General features: G+C 53.0%; 1 protein-coding gene across 1 annotated transcript in view; it reads right to left on the bottom strand.

Annotated features, from left to right (window-relative positions):
• Positions 1-1,309: 1,309 nt before the first annotated feature.
• FLT4 (fms related receptor tyrosine kinase 4) overlaps positions 1,310-17,412 on the bottom strand; it is a 33,260-nt gene continuing 17,157 nt past the window's right edge. The window contains exons 18-30 of the mRNA XM_075542754.1: positions 17,179-17,283; positions 16,752-16,865; positions 16,435-16,523; positions 16,150-16,303; positions 15,557-15,651; positions 15,037-15,159; positions 14,028-14,139; positions 10,183-10,282; positions 9,549-9,654; positions 8,188-8,333; positions 7,649-7,769; positions 6,404-6,489; positions 1,310-1,508 (exon numbers count right to left, since the gene is read on the bottom strand). Of these exons, the coding sequence (XP_075398869.1) occupies positions 1,310-1,508; positions 6,404-6,489; positions 7,649-7,769; positions 8,188-8,333; positions 9,549-9,654; positions 10,183-10,282; positions 14,028-14,139; positions 15,037-15,159; positions 15,557-15,651; positions 16,150-16,303; positions 16,435-16,523; positions 16,752-16,865; positions 17,179-17,283 (1,550 nt within the window). The remainder of the gene's footprint in view (positions 1,509-6,403; positions 6,490-7,648; positions 7,770-8,187; positions 8,334-9,548; positions 9,655-10,182; positions 10,283-14,027; positions 14,140-15,036; positions 15,160-15,556; positions 15,652-16,149; positions 16,304-16,434; positions 16,524-16,751; positions 16,866-17,178; positions 17,284-17,412) is intronic.

Here is a 17,412-nt window from a genome sequence, read left to right as displayed (position 1 = left end):
TTCTCCTGGCCAAGGGAGGGATGGGGCCATGTGAGTCCAGAGAGGGCCTGTGCAGAATGGCGCTGGCCTCCAGGCCACCTCTCAACTGTTCCCCTGTGGGATCAGTGACTTCACCTGCCAGGGCACCTCTGTCAGGAATTGGGCACCTTGGCACAGACAAGGGGGTAACAAAAGACAGGGTTACCCCAGGCCACAAGAACTGCCACTGGTTGCTGGGTGGCACAGGGCAACACAAGGTAGGTCCCGCGTGCCACTCCCCAAACCCTACTGGGTGGAACTCTGGCTTGGAAGGACCCTCAGATGACAGATCCGGGACCAGCGAGAAGAACCAGGGACTTCCCCATCAAGCCAGCATGAGCGCATTCGCTGGTTCTTTAGCTGCGGGGCCAGTCCGTGGGTCTCGTGACCACTCAGGGGTGATGGTGGCTGCAGCATCTGCTAAGATGGCATTTGACCTACAGTCACAGTCAAGAATCTTCTAGATTCAGAAAGGTCTTCCTTGGGCTACATTCCAACTGAAGTTTTAAAAAGCAATTTCTTCACAGCAGCTAAAATCATCTCTGAAGATCGAGTGAAAATAATTGGTTCTGGTCGAATAGTTGTCAACACTCAAGGTCAATGGCATGCTGCTTTCCATTCTTTCTTCAGTTCAGCGCTGTCGAGATGGCTACCCTGAGCTGGTGAGCTGTTCTGGTCAGTTTCAAGAGAGGAGACCCCAAATTCTTCCTTCACTGCTTTGATGGGAAGAGTAACACTCACTCTTCAGCCTCTGAGAAGCAGCTGGGGGGGGGGGGGGCCGGGAGAGGGGGAGGGAGGAAGCCACTTCCCATGGGAAGGGAAAGTTCTGTGTGGAGAGGACAGCGTTTGGGACAGGACAGGAGGCCTGGCTCAAGTGTAGCTCTACCTTGATCGCCAAGTGACCCTCAGACCCAGCTATTCCTCATTAGAGAATGGGACCATGCCATCTACCCACGGGGGTGGCAGGAGGTAATCAAGGAGCCATTCTCCATGGGAGTGCCAGATTGGCACTTGTAGACACTGACCTATATGGAATCTGATTCAGAGAGAGGAGAGTCCCGCAGGGGGCTCTAGGCTTGGCAGTGGGGTTCAGGGGAGCCCTTGAGCTGGCAGCTTCACGCTTCCTGCTTAAGAAGGCTGTAGAGAGGGCAGAGGAAGCTCCTCTGCAGCCTGAGTCAAAGGAGATGAGTGCCCACGTGGGCCCCAGTCTTCTGCTTATCCTGCTAGGCACGGCCCCCCAACTGCGGGACTCCAGGATCAGCTAGAGGTGGGGGCCTTGCCCAGTGCTGCTTTAGTAGCTGGTGTCTGTGAAGAAGGGCTCACAGGCCGATGGGGCACAGTCCCCCTCCTCATGCGGCTCTGACAGCTTTCCGTACTCGCTGTTGTAAAACACCTGGCCTCCTGGTGCCCCCTGATTGGGCCGCCGCCGCATCCCTTCGGGGTCTGGGTGTACCCTGATCATCTCCACTTTCAGGTCAGGTCCTTTACAGCTGCCAAGACAAGGAAGAAGGCTTTAGAGAGGCAAGAGGAGAGGTCGGACTGCACCCGAGTGAGGGTCTGTTTGGAATAATTAAAGACACCTGGAACAAACTCAAAGACAGAAGGAAAAGCAAACGGACTTGACATGAAAAAGCCAATGAGTCTAATTAAGTCTAACAAATGCTCAGAAATACATTTTTGTCCCAAGTCTGGGCCCAGGGTTACAGGACTCTCTCACGTCTACTTTTTCCTAGTCTTACCCATCCCAGTTGCTTGAGCCTTTGCGGTACTCAAACTAAGCAAGTGGTTGTCCTCTTTCCCATTTCCTTACCCCACAGTGTCACCCGCCCAGAAGTCCTGTCCATTCTAACTCCAAAATGTATGCGTCCGTATCTCGATAGTGCTTTGCCCTGGTGTTAGAGCAATCTGCCATCATCACACGCTCTGTAACCTGATAGCAGGTCTCTCTTCTTCCACTCTTGCCTCCCTACAGTCTACTCTCCAGAGACATTCTTCCAGAGACAATCCTTCAGTGGCTTTCCATCACTCTGAGGAAGAAATACCAGCTGCGCCATGGCTGAGGAAGCCTCCCGAGTCAAATCCCTGCCTCCCTGTCTCCACCTATGATGATCCACCTTTGGCTCTCACCTTTTAAAAAGTTTTTGAAATTGTTATTTTATTATTATTCTTTGTATAGTGTTATTGAAAAACCTGATGTCAACTTCTCTCTCTCTCTCTCTCTCTCTCTCTCTCTGTGAGTTTAACTGTTTGGCTTGGATTTCCAGGGTTCTGTCTTTGAAGTTGAACAGTTCTACTAGGGCATACCTCAGAGTTTGCTGTTCTGAGCTTATTTTCCCAGGTTTGGAGGGGGATTTAACTTACATCAGATTCATATTTTTTAAATAAGAGAGTTATCTTAATACATATAAGATATTCATAACATTCCACTGTTTGGATACTTCCCCAGGGACTCCAGTTTTACATATGGTGGATTTTTTTTCACTTTTTAAAATGTTGATCATTTTCTTTATGATGCTCCTTAATCATTTATTTGTTTCATTTTCATAACCCTTTTCATGTCTGTTCTCTGTGTCCCTAATTGGAAGTCTGGTCATACCTATTTTTTCCTTGGGCATCCTGGTATTCATCCTTGAAAGGATTTATCTTTTCTATTTTTTTCCTGAATTTAATCAGGTCTCATTTTATGTCTTCATATTGTTTATTTCTATTCTGAATTTTTAAATTTCTGATTATAGTGCAGCTGGTTTTGGGTCTTCTTTTAAAAAATATATTTATTTTCTACTATATTTATTTTATATTTGTATAAAATATATTTATATATATTATATTGTATATTTATTATATAAATATATTATATTTATTATATATTTTCATATATATATATATATATATATATATATATATATATATAGTAGAAAAGCCAGCAGCCCCTATAGTGGGCCATATTCAGTGGCAGCATCTTGTGTCATAGGGTTAAGGAATACTTTGAGGAAATAGAAGTTTTTTGAAAGCTCCGGGTGTAGTTGCTTTGTATGTTGTGGTTGGTAGACGGGATGGAGTGAAGGGTGAGAGCAGGCCTTCCCACCCTCCATCTCGCCTTGGACTATGTCCTGGAACCCTGGGACTGAGAAAGCCACTCTCATTCCTGCTCCTCAGGATTGTTGACGGCCACGTAGGGAGAGAGAACGACAAGCAAGAAGAGTGACACGTCGGCATGTTGGCGAAGATGGCAAACTGCAAGTCATGATCCTCATGATCAGCCCGGCCTGGCTCCGACACTCTTAGCGCACAACTTCATGGTCAGCGACTTGGGCCGGAACGCTTTATGTTCTTCTTAGTGTTTACATTTACTAAAAATGATCTATTCCCAATGTTTATAATAACATGGATTTTATTTTTACAATAACTTTTTTTGCCTTTGATTATCCATGCGAGCAGTTTCTGGACCAGGAATAGCAGGTTGGTCTATGGAAAGGGAGAGGAATTTGGGTGGTGCCAAAGTTTCTTCGTCTCAGAGAGTTGTGTTAGACCCACAGCTTTCGGACACTTCAGATCGCCTGGATTGTGTCCTTTTCCCTAAATCTGCTTTCATAGTCCATACTGTACCATCCCCAGGGGTCAACTAACCAGTAGGGAGGGCTGGACTCCCTCGTCGCTACTGTCATGCCCCACAGCCTAGAGTGTATAGATCTTCCATTCACCGATGGCTTTAGAGAAAGCACTAGACTATGGGGGTTGTTTCTGGAATTCTGGCTGGCCATGGAAAGGGGCAAATAATGTAGCCCTGCAAGTGAGGGGCATTTACTTCCCGTGGGGAGGAAGACTCACGCGTGCCCACAGGATGACTGGTTAGCCTCACAGAGCTCTCCGCACCACACTCTGTCTTCAGACTTTGTTGGAGAACATTCCATAAGAACGCACCTGCCAAACAGCCTGTGGGGAAGAGTACCTTCTAGTGCTCGTAGAGTGACGTGCAGTTTCTTCCACAAATGGATTCATTTTGCTTCCCATGGAACAATTTCTTCTTTTCTTGCCTCTCCGAGCATCAGGGGTCTAGCATTCTCTTCCTGCGCATGGCCTTCACAGAAGCACGGTCTTCCCCAGGCCCCCCCGCTCCCCCCCATTGTACCCCCAGACTTTCGTCTTGGAGCGGGTATCTCCTCCATCATCTCCCCAGTTCCGGTGGCTTTGCTCCCAGGGCTTCGCTGCACTCTTCTCTTTCTACAGTCTCACCAGGTGCTTGCTCGGCCTCGGGCTCGGGCTTGGGCTCGGCTCGGCTGGGCTTGGCTCCGACCGGCTGGAGAGCTTAGTGCATACACTGGAGTGTCTCTGCTGACACTGGGGCATGGCTATGAGTATCTTTCTTTGATCTCTCTGACGAACTGAGTCCTTCTTAGGAAGTGATGTAAAGATTGAATTTAAGCAGCTGGTGGCCCTTTTTACTTACTTCCGTTCTTCTGAATGGTAAAATCTTTTCTGGTAAAAAAAAATCAAGCTGAATATATTCTGTCAATGCAGCTTATTTTCCCGAACTAGGTTACTAAGAGGCATCAGAAAGAACCCTTGGGGTATAGTGGTTGCGTGTAGGTCAGTAACCCCTATGGGGGAGAAAGACGAGGCTTCCTGCTTCTAGAATGATCGACAGCCTCAGAAACCCAAAGGGGTAGTTCTATTCTGCCTTAGGGTGACCATGAGTCAGAATCAACTCGATGGCAGAGAGTTTGGTAATAGAAGTCACCTGATGGAATCAATAAAAGAAAAAAAAAAGTGGGGAGAGGATAGAGACACGGGACAAATCCCTCCTGGGCATGATCTCACAGTTGCCAGTGTTAGTGGTGCTGCAAACACATCATTTGTAGGCTGTGTAAAATAACCAGTTGATTAAGCTGTATCAGTCATAAATACATTTAAAAATGTGAAAAATATCAGCTATCCTAATGTTACAAAAATAAATATGCCTGTGGTTTTGAGGACAATTTTTCTGTGACTACATCAAATATTGATTCAAAAGCGGCTTATGTAAAAGTGAAAAATGGGTCGGATAATTCAAAAGGTAGCTCTTGACAACGAGAGTTCAAAGTGCAATTGAATGATTGGGATGAAATTGTTTCTTAAAGTGGGAACGAGCCATTCATTTAAACAGGTGTGTGTAAGTAAATCAATAAAGTGAACGTCCTAGGTAGTTACTTAACTATTTGATCTGTACCCTTAAAAGTTTACATCCTAAAAAAAAGAAGTTTCAATTTTGGGATGGCTTCTCCTTGGGCAAAGGGAACTCATCTTGTATGCAGGATCTCTCTCCGTGTGGCCAGAGCCCTTTCTTATCCCAGGATGGGACCTGCCAGCGCCAGCCTACATTATCAGCCTGGCTCCAATGGCTACTGAGGGCTGGCTTCTTCCTGGCTGGGGGAAGGGTACACACAATGAGGATGGCAGGTCACGTGTGGTTTCACAGAGAGGTGGCATGAGAGCATCTTACGACTGAATACAGGTTTGAGAGTAGGAGCCTGAAAGGGAGCTTTTGGGGACCAGCTGCTGCTTGTGCTGCTTGGTCACTATGATTATGGAGGAGTGTGATGTGTTCAGGAGGTTGGGCTGCTAAAGACCTCGAATCTTTGGAGTGTTTTGCCTTGAATGCACCAAAAAGGTAATAGGGAGCTAGAAAGGTTTTGAGTAAGAGAATCATGGCCTCCCTCACTGGGTCTTAAGGACATCTGATGGCACAGTGGTTATGTATTGGGCTGAAATCCTCAAGGTCAGCAGTTCAAAACCACTCTGCGGGATAGAGAGAAGGCTTTTTACTCCAGGGAAGAGTTACAGACTTGGAAACCCACTGGAGAAGTTCTACTGTGTTCTATGAGTTGGCATCCACTTGCTGGTAGTGAGTTATGTCATGTCATGTCATGTCATGTCATGACTAGGCCCTGCTTTCAGTTCCCAGAGTTCCCAGCTCCGGCTCAGACCACTCTGGGTGGGCAGTCCCATTCTTGTAGGGGAAGAAGCAGCAAAGGCCTTATGGTGCAGATTGAATTGTGTCTCCCAAGTAAATATGTTCAAGTCCTAACACTGGGTACTTAAGCATAAGACCTTGTTAGGAAACAAGGTCTTTGAGATATAACCAGTTGCCATGAAGTTATACTGGATAAGCCGAGTCCTTTTCCCATCTGAGTTGCGTCTTTATGAAAGGAATGAAGAGACACGGACACAGGACCAAGACGGCCAGTGAAGACCTATCTGGAGTTACCAGAAGCTGGAAAGATGCGGAAGGATGTCCCCTAGAGTAGACAGAGCATGCCCTGCTGCCAGCGGGGTTCCTAGCCTGCCCAGCTGTGAGACCATACATGTCTGTTCTGACCAGCCACCCTAGGACACTAAAGTGCCTTACCCGAAACCGCCTTCTGGTTTATGTCTGTTTTCTATCCGCTCAAGCTCCTCAGAGGCCAGCACCATTCCACTGTCCGTCTGGTTGTCCTGTGCGGAGAGAGCAAGCCTAGGGCTGTGGCCCCACTCTAAGCCCTTCTTTGGGGCAGCTGTCCCCCAGCCAGGAGGGATGTATGAGCTGTCACTTGTGGCACGGCTGCGCTAACATCCCCTCTGCTGGAGTTAAGTGAGAACGTGGGCAGAGCCCGAGGGAGAAGGGTCAGGTGCCCCACGCCACAGAGAGAGCACCTTTGATTCCATGGGGAAGCTAAGCAAAGTTAAGGCACCCTAAGCGGGGGTGGGTGGGTAGGGGTGTCACATGGGCCCTGTACCTGCTAAAAGCAGGAGCACCAAGACAAAAGATTTGAAGGTTGGGATGGCTGGCTCATAGTTAACAAAATAATCACCATGGAAGAATGGCCCGACGTTAGTAGGGCGTTGCTACCCGGAAGCGGGGGTGGGGGTGTGTGTGTGTTTATTTGGAATTACGCAGGAGGGGCTGCAATCTTTTCAGAGGCTGGAACTCTCTACAACCTTCTCCTGGCCCTGGAGACAGGAATGCCAGTCAGATTCCCCACTGCTCCATTGCCCGAACCCAGCGTTTACTGACCAGGCCCCAGACCTGCCCCACATCCCGGAGGGAGGGTGCTCCGGGAGGCTGGGTTGGCATCCTGGCTACAGCTGCTGCGGGGATTTACATTTGGGAGCCTCAGAGTCCTTTTACAAATTGGAAACACCTGGCAGCACCTCCCTCCTTCGTTTGCATGCAGGAATACCAGTGTCACCACCTGAACAAACCTCCTGGTTTTCCAGGCCAGGTGCCCCAGCCCCCCACTCTTCAGGCCAAGTAGCTTGGTGCTGCTGACCTCCACCGAATGGGGGCCACGGGGGGGCCCCATGGGGGCTACTCCTCAGCCCACCACCGAGAAAGAGGAGCTGCCTTTCCACTCGGTGGGGGGTGGGGGGAGGGCTGGGCGGTGGGGGTGACAGCAGCAGCACAGCCGGCAGGCTGGAGGACAGAGGCATCTTGTGAACTCCCCTGCAACATTTTCCGGGGACGCCTGGCTCCCTTTTCTGCCCATCTGCCCAGCATGTCTGAGCTGCTTCCTGCACCTGCCCCAGTCAGCGTTCCTGACTGCCCCCTAGAGAGTGAGTTCAGGTCCCAAAGCCCACAACCCCTCCTCCCAGGTATCACCAGGGCCGAGCTCACTGCGGAGGCTTTGTAGGTCGTTGGGGTCATGGGAAATTCTTCAAACGTTTTCATCCGGGAGGACCCTTGGGTCTGACTTCCTCTGCCCAGGCACCCAGGAAAGGACACACAGTTGTAGTATCTGTGGTGGGCAAAAGGAGGGGACTGGAGAAACGCACCCCAACAGCCCCACCCTCCAAGCTCTCGCTCATGTTCCTTTCCTGCCCCCCCCCCCACCAGCCCCCTGCTCCCACGATGGACCCTGAGGCCATGAGGATCTGGGCCCCTCCCCAGGCCCCACCTCCAGAGGGTGAGCATGCCCCGCCCCAAGTGTGAGGCCAGGAAAGTGTGAGCAGGGAGAGGAGTACTCCCAGGCTCCCACAGATGTACAGAAACCAGAGTCTGGTCTTCCACAAGGACCCTGCTATGGGCCTGCAGAGGGCCCTCCCGTGTCTGCAGTCAGCTTTTCCATGGTGCCGGATGATCGATTAGACAAGTGTCCAAGTGGCTCCCCTGCCTGCCCCATCCCACCCCTCTCGGGGCCCTGGAGGGCGGCTGACCTGGCCGCCAGGCTGTGGCGCTGCAGGCTGGACGGGCTGCCTTCAGAGTCGGCACAGGCTACGTGCAGGGCCGTGGTGGAGGCCTGTAAGAAGCTGCCCTCCTCTGAGCTCTCAGACCCACGGGGGGGCACGAAATCCTCCTCCTCCTGGCAGGGGCAGGACAGGCATCGAGGTCAGACACCCTCTGCAGCCATCCCCGGGCAGCCCCACACTAGCCCTTGACTGTCCCTTTGTGGAGAACGGGCTCTCACAGCGGTGGGCCGGGTACACCTGCGGCCTAAGTGTGAGCGCCAGCAGACCCGGGGGCTAGCAGGCTTGCTGCCCACTGCCCGGGACACCAGTTGTTGCCTAGTGGATTCCTGCTGGCATGGGGCCCACGTGGCTCAGAGCAGACGCGTGCTCCACAGGATTCTTCGTGGCTGATTTTTGGGAAGATCACCAGGCCTTTCTTCTGAGGTACCTAGGGGTGGTGTGAACCTCTAACCATTTGGCTAGCAGGGGAGAACATTAACCGTTGGTGCCACGCAGGAATGTCTGCTGTGCGCCAAATTTCCTAAATTCTCACACGCTCCCTCCCTCCATTTCTCAGATGAGGAAGGCACCCTAAAGGGGAGTGGGGGGAGAAGGGGGGTGAGGGACAGTCCAGGACTCCGCCAGCATGTCCTCATGCCAGGGCCCTTGGCTGTTTTGGCAGCTTCACAAGTCAGTATGAATGAGTCTCAGACTTCCCCTCTCGGGGCAGAACCCCACCCTGAGTGCCTGTCTTCAGCTCCTGGGAAGCTGGGTGACACTCTGGCAACTGCTTTCTCCCTTGCTGTGTCCATCCCTGGCCCCACCCCTGAGGAGCACAGAGAGAGGGGTGTGTCAGGACACAGCTGACACAGGTCTGTGTGCTTGGTCGTTACAGAGATGACGTGGGCCTGAGGTGAGGTGGGAGATGAGGGAGTTGAGGTCCTTGGTGTTGGGCTCAGCCGGTGAGGAGCTGCTTTGCAGGCCTAGTGAGGAGCCATGGCAGAGGCTGGGTTTTAAACACCATGATGCTGTTTATAAAGGCCTGGGCTCCCTGGGGACAAGGGCCAGCTCTGACCCTCCCCACGATGGCTAGAGAGGCACTGGTGTGTGTGTGTGTGTGTTTGCGTGTGCACACGCATGCATGTGTGTGTGTTTTCAGCAGGAAGATGCCCGAGGCTCCACCTTGAGTGGCCACCATGGAGGTAGGAGGGCAGGTGGCTGACCCTGGAAGGCTGACCCTATGTAAATCCTTACCTGAAAGCTTCAGGGCTGAACACAGGGTCTAGGGGCAGCCAGGGCTGGCCCAGGGAGCCCCAGGGGAAAGGATCAGGACAAAAGGAGGGGCTCACCTGATGGCTCCTGCCCTGCAGCAAGTCTCCCAGGACCTCCACCAATTCCGGGAATGCAGGTCTGGCCTTGGGGTCTCCTGACCAGCAGCTTAGCATGATGCGACGTCTGGGGGAGGGGGGCAAGGAGGGTTAAAGCCAGATGCAGGACTATGGTCTGAGCACTCCCCACCACACCTCCCCCAGTAGATCACCTCCTCCCTTCTCTCTCTCTCTCTCTCTCTCTCTCTCTCACACACACACACACACACACACACACACACACACACATACACACACACACACACACACGCTATCTTAGCCTGCTCCAGGCCCCTCCCACCTCTCAGCTCAATATCCCTCTGTGGGCAGTTTTCTGATCACTGGTTATGCCTGGCCCCTTGGTGTCCCCCATCTCAGTCATGGTTACAAGGTGGTGTGTGTGCCTTGTGGAGCGGCCAGACCGGCGCTGGTCATGCTGGCCATTTGTAGTCAGTGCTGCCTCCCTGCCTACCGTTCAGGCAGGTGCTGAAGAGAGTTATTGGCTGGATGAGTGGGGAGGTATGGCATGGATGAGCGTGGAGAGATTGGAGTGATAGAATGCAGCACCCCTGCCCCAACCACCTCTTCTCCTGGTCCCTTGGAGAGGGACACTCACATGGCAGGAGTGGCCAGCTCTGGGGCCCTCATCCGGGTGCCATCTTTGAGCCGCTGGCAGAACTCCTCATTGATCTGCACCCCAGGGTACGGGGATGCTCCTGATAACAGAAATGACCAGGATGGCGTGAGTCAGGAGTAGGCACCCCACAGGCCAGCCTCACCACCCAACTGCTTCCCCTCGTCCATGGCAGGGTGCCCTTTCCACTGCTCCCAGCGGGGCCCACGCTAGCTTAACACGGTTACCGGGATCATCAGAGGACATGAGCAAGTTAGTTCAGCAAGAGCCAAGCCCCTCGCCTGTCTCAACACCACCTCTGAGGGGAGGCCATCTCTAGCCTCCCAATCTAGTCCCTCTTAAGCACTATCAGCTCCTCATCCCAAACCCACTTCTCTCATGGATCCTGACGCAGGGGTCACATCTCTGCCCAAACCCACTAGAGTCGCCCTGACTGGTCTTTCTGTTTCGTCTCGCCCTTTGGCTAGTCCTCCCTCAGCGGCCAGAAGGACTCCTTTAAAACCGATGGCATTTGTCCCTCACTCAGAGCCCTACAGTGGCTTCCCTGAGACGTAAGTCCCAAGTCCTCACCCGGCCACAGGGGCTGGCTGGTTGCCTCTCCCACCCCTCCCGCCTCGCTGCCTCTGAAGCACCTTCCCGAAGTCCCCGCCTGCTCTGCGGGGGCCCTGAGCGCCTTCAGCACACCATCAGGGCAGGGCCTGGCTGCTCTTGCCTGGGTTAGCTGCCTTGGAGGGCCCCTGCTTCACCCGCTCACCCTTCATTCCAAACCAGTGGCTGAGCAGTCCATTTGCACTCCAGGGTGACACAATGGAGCTGTTTTCTTTTTCTTTATTTACCTTTAATTTTTAATAATTATTTTTAATAATTTTATTTGGGGCTTGTACAATTCTTATCACAATCCATCCATCCATCCACTGTGTCAAGAACATATGTACATTTTTTACCATCATCATTCTCAAAACATTTGCTTTCTACTTGAACCTTTAATATTGGTTGCTCATTTCCCCCTCCCTCCCCACTGCCCCCTACCTCATGAAACCTTCATCATTCATAAATTATTATTTGGTCATATATTACACTGTCCAGTGTCTCTCCCCGCCCTCTTCTCTGCTGTCCATCCACCAAGGAGGAGGCTATACGTAGATTCTTGTAATCAGTCCCCCCTTTCTACCCCACATTCTCTCTACCCTCCAGGGATCGCCACTCTCACCATTGGTCCTGGAGGAGTCATCTGTCCTGGATTCCCTGTGTTTCCAGTTGCTATCTGTACCTATGTACATGCTCTGGTGTAGCCAGATTTGTAAGGTAGACTTGGGATCATGATACTGAGGGGGAGGAAGCATTTAAGAACTAGAGGAAAGTTATATGTTTCATCATTGCTACCTTACACCCTGACTGGTTCATCTCCTCCCCACAACCCTTCAGTAAAGTGGTGTCCAGTTGGCTACTAATGGACTTTGAGTCTCCACTCTGAACTCACCTACATTTACAATATGATTTGTTGTTCCTTGATACCTGATCCCTTCGACAGCTCATGGTCACACAGGCTGGTGTGTTTCTTCCATGTGGGCTTTGTTGCTTCTGAACTAGATGGCTACTTGTTTATCTTCGAGCCCTTAAGACCCCAGACGCTATATCTTTTGATAGCCGGGCGCCATCAGCTTTCTTCACCACATTTGCTTATGCACATGTTTGTCTTCATTGATTGTATCAGGGAGGTGGGCACCCATTGATGTGATTTTTAGTTCTTTGATGTCTGATAACTGGTCCCTTGTGCACCCTGTGGTCAGACATGCTGGTGTGTTTCTTCCATGTGGGCTTTGATGCTTCTGAGCTAGATGGCCGCTTGTTTATCTTCAAGCCTTTAACACCCCAGACGCTATATCTTTTGATAGCTGGGCACCGTCAGTTTTCTTCACCACATTTGCTTATGCACACATTTTTCTTCAGCAATCGTGTCAGGAAGGTGTGCATCCTGGAATGCCAATTTAATAGAACAACGTGTTCTTGCACTGAGTAAGTGCTTGAGTGGAGGCCCAATGTCCATCTGCTGCCTTAATACTAAACCTATAAATATAGGCACATAGATATCTTTCCCCACACTCTTATATAAATATATTTACACATGTACATTCTAATCTTTAGACCTCTATAAATACCCTTTGTCACCTAGTTCTTTCCTCTATTTCCTTTTACTTTCCTCTTGTCCCACTATCATGCTCAGCCTTCATTTGGGTTTGCGTAATTTCTCTTGATTACATTGCCCGTGCTGAATCCCTACCAGGCCTCTCACACCCTGCTTGCTACTGATTTTGGATCACTTATTGCTCCCCTGTCCCTGGGTTGGTCAGCACCACCTCCTTACGCCCTCCTTCCCCTCTCCCGTGTCCCCCCGGAACCATTGGTCCCGTTGTTTTTTCCTCCAGACTATTCATCCAGTCTATCTTATCTAGATAGATCTGTAGAGATAATAATATGCACCAAAAACCAAGTCACAGAAAGAGATGTGATGAGTGAGAACACAGCAATGACAACAAAAAAGGAAACCAATTACCCAAAGAATAAAAAATTAATTAAAATAAAAATATTTTAAAAAGAAAGAAAAACCTGTAAATAAATGAAGGTCTGATTTTTTATCTCTAGGCATGTCCTTCAGTCAGGTCCAACAGGGTACCATGCTTTGGCCCCAGAGTCTGTCCTTTGTACTCCATCGGGGGCTCCCTGCTCTGCTCCCACAGTTGCTCTGCTGCACGCTTTTAGTGGTTTGCCTCAGTGTCACAGGGTCAGTCTGGGCTAGTCCCGACCCCGAGTCTCCAGTGTTGTCCCCCTTAGGGCTCTGAGCCATCAAGGGACGGAGTGTCAATGGAGCTGTTTTCAGTAGCTATTTTTTTAAAAAATAGATCGCCTGGCCTTTCAGAGGTGCCCTTTGGTGGCCTGCAATCTCCATCTTTTGGCCAGCCCCGAGCTCAGTGCCAACAAGCTTTGGTACCTCCAGGAGCCCTTCTTGGATCCCTGCGACTTATACATGCCCCCTGTTTCCTGCACTCTTTTTAATAAATACTTTTATTGGGGCTCTCGCATCTCTTATCACAATCCATACATTCCTCCAGTGTGTCAAGCACATTAAAGCATACTCTTTAAAAGGAAAATTAAAGACCATTGCCGTGAAGTAGATTCCACTCAAGGTCCACCCTGTCGGACCGAGGTGAACTGCTGTTGGACCGAGGTCTCCAGGTTGTGAATCTTTACAGAGCGATTGCCTCCTCTTTCTCCCACAAGGTTGGGACCACACTGACCTTTGGGTTCCCAGGCGAGGGCTTCATCACTGCCCCGCCCAGGCTCCCCTCGTACCCTGTTTTCAGTAATGACACCGAACCCTGGTGCCTATGGTGGTATTTTCACTGTCTCCCTTGTTCACTGCCTGCCCTCCACTAGTTGGGGTTTGAGCGGGCTTGTCCCGTGTGGACTTGCAGAAATTGAGGTGCTCAGTCTCTTCTCGGCCTCTACCCAACTCTAGGTGGCAGGTGGGGAGATCAAAGGGACCAAGAAGGGGCTGAGTTCATGGGAGGCAGACTTGAAGGGGGAGACCTGGGCACGGTTGGAGGCCAAGTCCTCTGGGAGGCTGGGCCTGACCAAGGAAGGGAGAGTTGTTGGTGTCTCAGAACAGCCTGCGCACTTGCCCCAAGTGTGCATCCTGGTTTGCACATCAGAGCTGCTGTGTAGGCCCCAAAGCAGGTAGCCCCAGCCCCTGGGAGCTGAGAGCACACCCCCCCCCACGACCCCAGCTCTCACAGTGGTGGGGTGGTGGGTCCAGCCGCTGTACTCACCCAGGGAGAAGATCTCCCACAGCAGCACCCCGAAGGACCACACATCACTCTGCGTGGTATACACCTTGTCAAAGATGCTCTCGGGGGCCATCCACTTCAGGGGCAGCCGGGCCTGCAGAGGGAAGTGTGGACCCCGTTTCTCCAGCCCTCTGACCCCCTGGAATTCTTAGGGCCCTTCCCTGCCTTGTGCCTCGCCTTCCCTGCTTCCCTCTGAAGGTCTCCCTGGAAGGTTTCTTCTCCACTGCAGTTCTCCTGGGTCGGCCTGACCTGGCTCTGCCTCTGAGGGGGATGGGGGCTGGTTCCACCACCTCCTCTTGCTCCTGACCACCTCCCATGAGACCCGGTCCCACATGCCCTCACCATCTGCCCCAAATGCACTTTTCCTCTGGCAGCTCCGCCTTGCAAACACACTCTGTCCTGCCCCTTCACTAGAAGCCTGGGGTCACTCATGACCTCCTCCCTCCAGTGGCCTCTCCCTCCTGATGCTGCTCCCCGACCTCTTTCTCCCAATGGCCTCCACCTCCAGCTCCTCTCTTCACCCTGATGCCCTTCTCCTCGAAGCTCGGGGTTGGGGGTGGAGGAGCGACTCCTGTAACTTCCCACTGGACACTGGGCCCTCACAGCCACACGCTCCATATGCGATGAGTCAGGGGTCAGGACAAGAGCTGAGGCAGTGACCTATGATGGCCTACGATGGGCTCACGCTGTTCCTCTCACCACTCCCAGCCTCCTTCCCTCTCCTGGTAGTAAGCACCTGATCTACCTCGGACACTCATTCCGGCACCTCCCATGCTCAGAGCTGCCAGAGAGGCACACACTGTCCCCCAAACATCAGGCCTGCCCTGAGGAAAACGGCCATCTGGTGGGGTTTACATTTGCATGTCCATGAGTGGATACTGGGAACCCGGCAGACCCGAGTCCCGTATCAGCCCTGTCCTGGGCACCAACTCCACATGCCCTCTGTACCTACCCCATGACCCCCACTCCCCCCTCAGGGGCCTGCACTCACGCTGCCTTTGCGGACATAGTCAGGGTCTTTGTAGATGTCCCGGGCAAGGCCAAAGTCGCAGATCTTCACTACATCGCTCTCTGACAGCAGAATGTTCCGGGCAGCCAGATCCCTGTGGATGCACTAGAGGCATGGAAGGTGTGGGGTAGGCATCATCCAAGCATAAACCCAGTGACACCCATGCCTGGAGTGCCCAGGTACCCTGCTCTTCTGAGTTATTCTTGGTTGTCAGTTTACACATAAACTCTGACTCTGTGTGTTCCCAGGACTGGCCACAGAGAGGGCTCATAGGATTGTCGGCATGGCGGAGCAACTGGGAAGTCATGCAGATTCTGATCCACATCCATATGCTACTGACTAGCTGGGAAACCTTGGAAAAGCCACTTCCATACTCTAGGTCTGTGGACCCCGCTGGACCACAGGGTCCTTCTGAGGGTGAAATTAGGGCTGAGCCTGCCTTTCCCCACTGGTGCCTATGTTCCTGTCTCCCCTCTGAAGGGCTTGCTAGGAGGCAGCTCACCTTGCGGGAGGCCAGGAACTCCATCCCCCGGGCCACCTGGAAGCTGTAGCAGACGAGGTCTTCCATGGTCAGTGAGAGCAGCCATAGGTCCTCTGCTGCAGGCAGGCAGGAAGGTGTAAGGTGGGCTCAGGAGGGGCCTCCTCTAGGACTCTCAGCTTCCATCTCCAAAGGGTGGCATCTCTGACTCCAGCCCTGGTGACCTAGCCTCTGAGCCCCCTGGAACCAGCTAACAAGCCTGTCAGCCATTCTCCTGCTAGTCAGCCCCCACTCTCTCTGGAACACCTACTAACTCTGCCCAGGGTCTATGAAGTTCTACTATGCCACTGGGCCTTTGAACTGAACTGCTCCCATCTGCGAAGCAAAAATCTATTCATCTTGTGATGCTCAGGGCCAGCATCTCTGGGAATGTCCCTGCTGTGACCTCCTTTCCTAAGGCACCTGTGTACCTTCTCCTCCACCTGCAGCCAGCTGTGGCCCTGCTGGTGTGGAAGGCCTCCAGGGAGGGGACCAGGCGGTTTATCCCAGGATTCCCTGCTCTTGTGGTATCATTGTGCCAGTCTGCCACCTTGGGCATGGGAAACAACGCCTCTTACCCTCTGGGACCGAAGGTGCCCGTCCTGCCACGCCCTTGCCCCTCAGTAGGCGCAAGAGAAGGGCTCTGTCGGTGCTTCCAGACTGGTTCCTTCGGTCAGCCTTGGCGCCCTCCACCATGGCGTGGAAGCGCCTTCGCTGCTCTGGGGACTTCTCCTGAGGTGACACATCACGGGTCCTAGGCTGGCCAACCTCTTCCGCCCCTCCCCCTTCCGCAGGAGAAGCCCTGGCATCATGACCTTTCAGCAGCTCCCTAGCGAGCTGCTGCAGTGCAGGCTGGCACCTACCGCGTAAGGGTTGAAGGAGTCCCGTTTGGCGCGTAAAAAGTTGGAGAGGTTGCCATACTTGCAGAACTCCACGATCACCATGAGGGGGCCTGGGGGAGGGTAGGAGAAAAGGGCGACGCTGAGTGATGGAGAGCCAGCCCCTCCATAGCGCCCCATCCTGACACTAGCCACCCGGCTCCACCTCCCTCCGCCCCGCCCTGTGCCCAGGCCCCGCCCATTCCAAGTAAACAGGCCCCTGCCACCTTGAGCGCCATCGTCCCAGACTAAACGTGGCCCTCCATCTCCCCCTCGCCAGGGACCCGGACGGAGCTCCTCACCGTTGGGCTTGGTGCATGCCCCCAGGAGGTTGACCACGTTGAGGTGGTTACCGATGTGGATGAGGATCTTGAGCTCCGACATCAGCGCGCGGTGCTCGCTGGCTGTGGCACCCTCTGGAGGGGACACGGGAGCCTGGAGATGCGCCTGGCTCACCCGGGGCAACGGTCCTGGTGCCTGCAGCCGCTCCTCCCCAACTACTGGCTAAGGCATGGTGGCGCAGGGTCCCTAGCACGTCCTGCTGCCCCCTCTGGAGCCGGGGTCAGGAGGGATTGGGACGCCGTACCCCGAGGCTCCCTGTAGAACCTTGTGTGAGCCTCTCTAAGTAGGAGCCTCAGTTTCCCTTCTTACAGCACAGCCCACCAGCCCACTACGGAGCGGCTGCTCTTCGATGGTTTGACGGCCCCTTTCCACTCCCTAACCCCATACCTTTCAGCATCTTCACGGCCACGGTGTCACAGCTGCTGCCCTTGTGGATGCCAAAAGCGGAGGCTTCCACCACCTTCCCGAAGGCCCCGTGGCCGAGAACTCTCCCTGTGGGGGTGAGGAGTGGGTCCCAGGTGAGCCGGATGGGGTGAGGGTGGAAATGAGTGGGCAGCAGGTGCGGGGGCCTCGGAGCGTCTGCGCCAAACAGGAAGAGCGAGGGGAGCAGCAGCAGGCAGG

Source organism: Tenrec ecaudatus, chromosome 2 (genome assembly GCF_050624435.1).
Source record: "Tenrec ecaudatus isolate mTenEca1 chromosome 2, mTenEca1.hap1, whole genome shotgun sequence".
Taxonomy (NCBI): domain Eukaryota; kingdom Metazoa; phylum Chordata; class Mammalia; order Afrosoricida; family Tenrecidae; genus Tenrec; species Tenrec ecaudatus.
This window is presented reverse-complemented; position numbering and strand designations above follow the sequence as displayed.